This window comes from Lipotes vexillifer, unplaced genomic scaffold (genome assembly GCF_000442215.2).
Source record: "Lipotes vexillifer unplaced genomic scaffold, Lipotes_vexillifer_v1.1 scaffold440, whole genome shotgun sequence".
NCBI classification, from domain to species: Eukaryota; Metazoa; Chordata; class Mammalia; order Artiodactyla; family Lipotidae; genus Lipotes; species Lipotes vexillifer.
Window position 1 is genome coordinate 791,265 of NW_006778543.1, and position 9,764 is coordinate 801,028.

General features: G+C 38.6%; 1 protein-coding gene across 1 annotated transcript in view; it reads left to right on the forward strand.

The window, feature by feature from the left end:
- Positions 1–7,958, forward strand: part of MRPL13 (mitochondrial ribosomal protein L13) — a 36,678-nt gene extending 28,720 nt beyond the window's left edge. The window contains exon 7 of the mRNA XM_007451663.1: positions 7,667–7,958. Within this exon, the coding sequence (XP_007451725.1) occupies positions 7,667–7,688 (22 nt within the window). The 3' untranslated portion in view covers positions 7,689–7,958. The remainder of the gene's footprint in view (positions 1–7,666) is intronic.
- Positions 7,959–9,764: the final 1,806 nt, after the last annotated feature.

Genomic DNA, 9,764 nt, shown 5'->3' on the forward strand with positions numbered 1-9,764 from the left:
TTTTGCGGTACGCGGGCCCCTCACTGCCGTGGCCTCTCCCGTTGCGGAGCACAGGCCCCGGACGCGCAGGCCCAGCGGCCACGCCCCACGGGCCCAGCCGCTCTGCGGCACGCGGGATCCTCCCGGACCGGGGCACAAACCCGCGGCCCCTGCATCGGCAGGCGGACCCCCAACCACTGCGCCACCAGGGAAGCCCTCTGTAATTATTTTTAAGGAGACTTTTAGTGAAACTTAGAGCCACTTGATGCATTATTGAGTTACTGTTTTGAAATGGATTTTCCTGCCCCTTCTTTTCATTCCAAATTTCCCTCTGGCAGGAATATACGTTAGACACAGGCTTTCCTTTATGCTTTATTAAAGTTGTGATCCTTCCTCACTAGTAGCCACACAATATCTGTTAATTTATGTTAACTTATATCTGTTAATATTATGTGTTAATAAAGTTCAAGTGTAAAATAGTATATACATTAGAACTACAATTAAAATATTTGATACACCATGCAGTGCAATCCCTTGAAAGTGAGATTCCTCATTACTGATAGATTTGCTTTTATGAGAAAAAAATTTTTTTTCTCCTTTTGGAGAAGGAACCTACTTAAAATATACTTTTTGTTCCACTCAAAATAGCTAAGCCAAGTATATAACCTTCCTTTGGAATGTAGTAATTGGAAATTATTCAAGATAGATCTGATGGTGAACCTGCAGAGACTTGACTGAAACAGATGTACCTGGATTGCACCATAAATAAATACAAACAAAAATAGCTTGCTTTGGTTTTTGTTTCCCTAGCAATAAAACCTAACGTATGTTTATAGCATAAAAATGTATATTTTTTAGTTGCAACTGTTACTAGCTTTTGGCTCAATGTAAGTTCTTTACCATTTCAGTTAGAGACAAAAAGCTTCTGAGCAACAGTAACAATTGACAAACTAAGCTTTGAACCCAGTAGGTGATTAACAAAGTTATTTTAATCTCAGTTAACAGCTACCATTGTTGGGATTTCATTTAAGTTATTTTCAATCACTTAAAAAGTTGTATTCCCTCAGGGCTAACTTCAGCATACTCTAGATTTTGTTAGGCTAGTTGTTTATTTATTTTTAAAACAATGGTAGACCAGAAGGAAAGAAACTAATATTTATGAGGAAACTATAAATATTGTTTTATAACTAAAAGCCACTTTCTCATATGAGAAGTATTGCCTATACACCTCACTTCTTAAATTAGTGTGTATACTTGGTGTATTAGTAGTTTCTACATCTCATGGATATGTAAATTGTGTCAGAATATGTTATAAGGTTTTATCTTGTGTTTCTTGATGGTACAGAGTAAATGTGCATTTGCCATGGGCAAGTGGTGATTGTAGGGTACACACTTAGAATTTGTTTCTCAAAGATAAAACAGTAGCACTTATCTCTTTTTCACAGTTCAGTTGCCTGAGACTGTAGCTTTCAAACGGTCAACTTATTTTAATTCTGTCAATAATTATTTCCATGGTCATTGCAGTTTTGCCAACACATTACAAAACCACAGTAATCATGGAAATTATAATGCTGTCACTGTAATGGAAATTTTTCATTATGTAGGGTAAAAATAAAACAGTTCATTTGAAACTTTTAATTTTCATTTATACAAAACTCTGTAGGAGAGCTTTTCTTAGGAAAAACTAGGTACGTAGAAAATTCCAGCTTAGAATTGCTTCACATTATCCACAGAGTGATGAAACAAAATCAAAAAAGAAATACGTTTTTTACTCCTCACTCGTTTAATGAGTAGTGATTTATTTTAAGCATAACCCTCACCTTTGTAGAGAAACTAAGTGTGGAAAGTTTCAGCATCAGTAAACGCTTGAAAACAGACGTTTATGATGAAAACCTATGTTCCTGGTCTAACTCTCTTTACAGAGTGTGCTGTTAGAAGTGTGCCTGCAAAAGAGAGAGAGAATATGAGGATGAAAGTGAGAAGGCTCGAGGACAACCGTGATTGGCCTTGGAATTGTCTTTGCTGAAAGTAGGATTAGATTTAGGGAGTTTAATAGGTAATCCATGCAGCTCTGTAAAATAAAACGGGTGCCAGGAATGATAGCACTGCAGAAGGGACGTGGTGAGCATCCTGTCCAATCTATAGCTCTGGAAGACAGCAAGGATTTCAGCTTTGTGCTTGCCCTTTGATATAAAAGCTACTCATCCCAAAAATGTAGATTTTCGGTTTTAGTTAAATGAATGCCCAGAGAAAAATAATTTTACCTATGGCTTTATAAAATGTGCTTCAGATCAGAGACTTAGTTAAAGACGGTGGAGAAGCATTTTTACCTTTTCAAAACCCACAAAGATCTGGGACCTGGACATCTTCAAGATTTTCCATAATTGTGTGCTAGGCTAGTCATGTGGCATTTTCGTACAAGATTTAACTTAATTTGCTACTCTTCACAGTCAGAAGTTATTAGCTGGACTTGGGGAGAAAGCTTACGTTCCAGCTTTTCCATCATTTCAACCAGCACAGCATTGGCTTAAACCATAGACCTCAGTATTTCCAGTCCCAAATTTTGCTCATATTAAGCCTTCTAAACTATACTGTTCTTTTGGATATGAACACATTAGGACTGGTTGTTAAAATAAAAAGCAATCTTTATATAAACAACCAAAATCAAATCATTTACATCTCCTAGCCAATAGAGCTTATGACTTAAAAGTGGTAATTGAATGTAACAATAATTCCTATTAATTTTAATTGGAAAAAATTTTTGATTTTTAAAAAATTTTAACAATCTTATGAGTTTATTTTTTAATTTTTATTTTATATTGGAGTATAGTTGATTTACAATGTTGTGTTAGTTTCAGGTGTACAGCAAAGTGATTCAGTTATACATGTATCTATTCTTTTTCAGATTCTTTTACCATATTGGTTATTACAGAGTACTAATAGAGTTCCCTATGCTATATACAGTAGGTCCTTGTTGATTATCTATTTTATATATAGTAATGTGTATGTGTTAATCCTGACCTCCTCATTTATCTCTCCCCCCGCCACCTTTACCCTTTGGTAACCATTAGTTTGTTTTCTATGTCTGTGAGTCTGTTGCTGTTTTGTAAATAAGTTCATTTGTATCATTTTTTTAGATTCCACATATAAGTGATATCGTATGATATTTGTCTTTCTCTGTCTGCTTTACTTCACTTAGTATGATAATCTCCAGATCCATCCATGTTGCTGCAAATGGCATTATTTCATTCTTTTTTATGGCTGAGTAATATATTCCATTGTACCTAGAAGTGAGTTTAGTTTTTAAAAAATCACTGTTGAACTTTTTCTGATCAGGCTAGTGGTACAGTGTCTGGGGAAACGAGTGTAGCAGCACCATTGCTCTATTACCTGTACAGCTAGCATCTTTAGTTCAAGGAGTATGTGATGTGACCAGATTTCCAGGAATGGTTTATTCTAAATAGTTCCATTCTTACAGTGGAAGTGACTTGAAACTCAGTCAGACTGACCTTTTGTATTTCTTTCTTTTTTTTTTTGATATACAATATAGTGTTGTTAACTATAGTCGCCATGCTGTACATTACATCCCCAGGACTTTTTATTTCTATTTTTTAAGTTTTAAATTTTTTTTGGCCACGCCACATGTGGGATCTTAGTTCCCCAACCAGGGACTGAACCTGTGCCCCCTGCCTTGGAAGCACGGAGTCTTAACCACTGGACCGCCAGGGAAGTCCCTGAGAATTCAATTCTGATTAATGTAATGTTGCTGTACGTAGACTAGCAACTTTTTAAGAACCTAAATACAATGGCATTTGCTCAGTTACTAAAGATACAGTTAATCTTTTTTTTTTTTTTTAATATTTATTTATTTATTTGGTTGCTCTGGGTCTTAGTTGCGGCCGGTGGGCTCCTTAGTTGTGGCATGCAAACTCTTAGTTGCGGTACACATGTGGGATCTGGTTCTCTGACCAGGGATCAAAGCTGGGCCTTCTGCATTAGGAGCGTGGAGTCTTATCCACTGTACCACCAGGGAAGTCCAAGTTAATCTTTCTTTCATGATAGATGCTAAAGGAATTTTAGTACCCAGCCTCTGTTGATGTTATCATAATTTACAATTAGTTATTGTTGTTTCAGAAAAGCATAAAACTGCCTGTTAATAAAGTCCTCTGGTGGGTAAGGAGCCAGAAGGATACTATATATCTATTGGAATCATGTCTAGCTAATGAGGAAGTGTGTTACCTTCTGTTAGGCACAGCACAGCTTTAGAAACTTCCTATCGAAAGCGCTTCTTTTGCTTCTTCAGCATCTTCAATAGTCGCCCTCTCCGTCTTAGGAACAGCTCTGTCGGAGGCCTGAGGTGAACCCTTGCTTGTCAGTGTGTGGTCCACAGACCAGCATTGCGTCGCATGGGAGTTTGTTAGAAATGCAGAATCATGAGACCCTCTACAGACTAACTGAATCAAAATCTGCATTTTTACAAGAGCCCAAGCAATTTGTATGCCCACTGAAGTTTGAGACCCACTCAGCTAAATAGCCCTCCCCCCGCTTTCTTACATTGTCTTGGATTGCCTTCTTTTAGTGGGAATAAGCAATACAAATGTGTTGTATGTGTACCTGCTTTCATTTGTGTAGGTGGAGAGAGAAATAGAACATATTTAGTGTAAAAACCTCACTTTTCCCCACAGGGGTACCTCCTGTAGCCACATAATATGTTTGATTGTCTCGCACATGAGTTGATATTTCTAGCTCTGTGAACATCTAATGTATCTAGTCTCTTGGCTATGATGCTGTTTCCCCCCACCTTAGAAGCAAATTAACCATCTGCAAAAGATTCCAAAAGCAGAAAGGATGAGTCTGCAAACAAAGTGGCATTTTCAAGGCGGTCACTATAATTACAAGTATCTTACAAGCCTCCACTACATGCAAGATACTGTGCTAATTGCTGGTAGTATAAGATCAGTTATATTGGGACTGTGCCTTCAAAGGATAGGAGTTGTGTAGAATAAAATGGTGCTTGCAAACACTGGAGTCAGAAGGTCTGCACTAGATCACTACCATCCACTTCCTAGCTGTGTATCCTTAGACAAGTTACTCAGCCCCTCTGAGCATCAGTGTTGTCAACTGTAAAATGGGGTTGATAACAGTGTCTTTCTCACTATATAGTTAGGAGGGTAAAATGAGATAGTGCACGTGAGGTAGTTAGTATATTTCATGGCATCTAATAAGCACACAGCACTGTTATTTACATACATAACAACACTTATTCACTTACTTTGGGCAAGTGTAATTTGAGAAACACCACAATAGAAGTGTGCATGAAGTTCTCTGGCAACCTCAGGGGAAAGAGCTGTGCCTGAGTTAGGAAAGGAAGAGTTGGGTAGGGTTTCCCAGAACATGTGATTTGGGGGGTGGATTTTGAAGGATTAGTCAAGTCCACCAGGCAGAGAAGAGATAGGAGATACTCCAAGTGCAGAAAATATCAAGTACCCAAGTCCAGAGGTCTGAAAGTTTCTATCTGGGCAATAGCAAGTAGTATAATGGGACCAGAACGGACAGGGTGTGGAAAGAATGACTCAGAAAGGTTAACTGGGACCATGTCCTGGAGGGCTATGTGTTGAATTCTGTGTTTGAATTTGACAAAGCAGTGGAGAGCTAGTGAAAGTTCTTCTACTATATGGAAGTGGGATAAGAAAGAATCTATGTTAGAGACTCTCAGATGTCTTTCCCTTTGCCCCATTTCTCCTAAACCCCAAATCCTACTTACTAGCTGCCTGCCATGGCCAGATTTCATCATATTCAAAACAAAATCCTTCCCTTCAGAATCTGTTCTCCTGCCTGTATACCCTCTCCTGAACAAATAGTTAGCGTTGCCGTTTCCTGAGTTCTTCAAGCTGAAAATTAATAGTCATCCTTGAACTGTCATTTTCCAGTAGCTCCTTCCTCTGTCATGCGCCTGGTCTCTTCCCTCGTCCCCTCCCTGCCCTGGACAAATTAATTTTCTGCTTCTTGAATCCTGAACCCATCCTTTCTTCTTACTCATCACTGCCCCAGCCCTAACAGAGCTGTCATCTTAACCCTCCTCACTTCCTCCAAAATGTCTTGAAACAAAATTGGGCTTTATTAGCCCCCGATTGCCTTCAGGTCACTGTCAACATTTTTTACGTGACAAGATTACACCCTTCATACATGTTTCCTATTTTACTTGTAAATTCCACTAAAGGGTACTTTTGTCATCTCATTGTTAATAAATTAACTTTTGGTGTGGAAACAACCAGACTGTGACTAAGCACATTTAATTTCATTGAGTGGAATTGCAGAGACTTCTTGTTAGGGCTACTTGTTAGAAATCTTAGATTTCTTTCCAATGGCATCACCGCCACCCTTTTGTAATTAAATGAACCAGCTGGACGGGAGAATAAATTGTTTCTTAAAATGGACTGGTGTCTCTTGACTAGGAACTTTGATTGTATTGAGTCACATACCCAAGATTAAAAGGGTATACTTTGGAGCCCCTCCCAGCTATTGTATCAAACTGGCATTTCCCAGACTTTGGATTCAGTTTTTACATTTGAAAAGAGATTTCAGAAACAGTGACAAAATGCTGCAGTTTCTCTTCTTGTTGTTACAGAATGACGATATGGTGAAGCATATTTGGTTAGTTTCCCAGATCAGTGCCTGTGTTCCTCATAGTTAAATAATAATTTTAAATTGTAATATAGTTCATTTACTTAGTTACCAGACTGTTGGTCTTCCTATCTGGGCTATCTGGTCTCTTTGTCTTCTTCTTTTTTTTTTTTTTTTTTTTTAAAAAAAACATGATTTAAATGTAGAAAGGGATGAGATAAGTTGTTTCAGGGCAAACAGAGTTCACCTGTTTCCTTTTTTTTTAAAGGAATTCAAACTGTTGAATATTTTTACAGCTGTTTCAAAAATATCTATTTAGTTTACTAATCACTAAATTCCTTCTGAAAATTCTGTAGGAGCTCAATACCTACAATTACACTACTCTGTAAAAGATAACAGGACACTAACAGTTTTCGCATTCCGTAATTTCCTATTCCTCATTTTCTCCATTGTTAAAATTTAACATTTCTCTGAAAATGTTCTTTAATTTACTACTGGAAGGAACTTTCAGGTGCGATTAATCCTATAAATATATAAACAAAGAAAAGACTATATATGTATATAGTAAATTAAAAGACCATATATGTATATAATAAATGTGTGTGTAATTAAAATATCAAAGGGCTGGTGTTTATACATGTATTTTGTATGCTACTGTAATGAAAATTAAATTTAGCATATGATAAAATAATACAAACAGGGAAACTGCTCATTCAGAATTTGTCATTATTAGGCAAATCCATATCTTTATATATAATCCTTTCTATTAAAAGGGATTTTGGGAAATTGAATTCAAGCTTTTAAGTCACTACTTACTTTCATGCATAGGCACACAGGGGCCTATATTTATACTCTGCAAAGAACTTGGGAATTGTCACTTAACTGTTCTACTTTGCGATGATTTGGCCTTAATGTTTTTCACCAAAAATTTAGATATTATATTTGTAGATATTTCTTGATGAACAGTTACTTTCATTTTAAATTGGAAAATAATCTTCTTGCATCATGTGGGAGAAAATGAAACTGATTTGTGAAAAAATAAATGTTGATTTTTGTCTTTCAGACCTGAAGATTATCGGCTGTAAGAGAAAGAAAATTTCAGAAAAGAACAGTGTGGTGATGGAAACTTCTCCCTGATGAGTTTCTCCTTCCTACAGGGCAGGGTGAGACAGTTGCTGCCTTTTGACAAGAAACCTGTTATGCGTGCTGAAAGTTTGTGGGGAAAGGTCAGAAAGGGATATTCCTTCAATAGGAAATTGCAATAAAATACATTATTTTATAGAATTGTTTTATTATGTAATCTGATTTGAATGTTATAATGATGATAAGAATAAAACTGCTTACTTGGTTAACTATTCAATTTCTCACCTAACGAAAAAAACCAAACCCTAGGTAGCACTGCAGTTAAAATTGCCAAGTGCCCATTCATGCAGATTTCCTCACGTTCCAGCTCCCTGTTTTTGACACCTGGGAAAACAAGGCCCACCTTCACTTTTCTTTTCAGTGACTATTTTCTCTAACCTCGCATCATCTGAGTTCACCCCTCCAGCTCAGTAGGGTAAGGTTTGTCCTGAGGGATTTTCAAACTGCTTCACGTTTTTCTGTGTCCCACAGAGCCTCTTGGTTTCCATGACACCAAAATAACACAGTAATGCCTGTCTGCTCCCTAGAAATCTCACTGCCCCACCTGTGATGCTGTTTGCAGACCCCTGCACTGTGTACCCATATCTCTCCTGTTGGCTCCTATTCACCGCTGTGCTGGGCACTGAGGTTGGGCCGCTGGGATCAACGTGTCCAGCAAAATCTCATCCCTGGGAGTTAAAATGCTGAGACGCTGCGTTTGGGCATTTTTACGGTAGTTTTCTTCTCTTGCCCTAGCCAACCAAGGAGTGCCTCTGACCCCTTCTCCCGTTCATGCAGCAAACATGTACTAAGTGCCTGCTATATGCCAGGTGTTGGGGAAACAGAAATCACACGTCTTCCCCCAACACCTCCATGCCCCACCAAAGAGCAGACTGTCTATTGCAGGGTGGAAAGGAGCTGTAGAGAGATTTGTAAATAAGTGCACCTGGGTGTCAGAGGCGCTGATAAAACTATGTATGAGCTGTGATATAAGTACATTTAGGGGAAAACAGTATAAACATTAAATATAAAGTACTGATAGTAAGCACCTGATAATATGCCAAACACAACTGCTTTATATGTTAAAATTCATTTAATCCCTGTATCACCCTATAATGTACATAATGTTACCTCCCCATTTAAAGCTGGGCACGCTGAGGCAGCAATAAGTAACTTAGTCAAGGTCACAGAACTGCTAAGTGGCAAAATCAGGTTTGGATCCAGGCAGTCTGCCTCAGAAGTCCATGGACTTAGCCGCCACTAGATGAAAAAAAGTGAGTATTTATGTATCACAAATTCTGTAATACAGCAAGCATGACCTGGTACAGGTCAACAGCTACCATTCAAGGAAGTGGCAGTTACAGTTTAAACTACTGGACCAAAAAGAAGCTCCATCCCTTTTGATGTGGTCATCTTGGGTGTGAGCCAGTGTGAAATAAGCCCCCAGCTCCTGGTGCAGCAGCTTTAGTAGGGAGGAATTCTTGTCTGGTATATCCCAGGCACCTAGAACAATGCCTGGCACATATTTCTTGATTGAGAAGGGCTCACTGAAGGAAGCCCTTGTTTCTAACACAGCTGCAGGATTTGAAAAGGTGAGATCATAGCAACATGCTTTATAATAATATTGAACCCAGTCATCATACTGTCAGCCCTCCACATGCATGGATGCAGAACCCACGGATTCAGGGGGCCTGTTGTATCACACCATTGTATGGATGGGACTTGAGCATCCTTGGATTTTGGTATCTGCAGGGAGTCCTGGGAACCATTTCCCCATACATACTGAGGGACGACTGTATTGAATATTCAGGAAGAATATTGAGACTGATCACCATTACCCTCGTTCTCACTTGCTGTGTGAGAGTCCTTTTGTAGGGGGAGGGGTTGCCTGAGCTACAGACCCACATAGACCTAAACGGGCTATACTGTTGGACTGAACTGCCCCTCCTGCTGTTGGAAGTTAGCTCCATTTTTCATTCGGAGAGAACCAGAGCAAAGAGGCTTTTGCACCAAGTGGCCTTGAGAAGCAGAAGCTATCA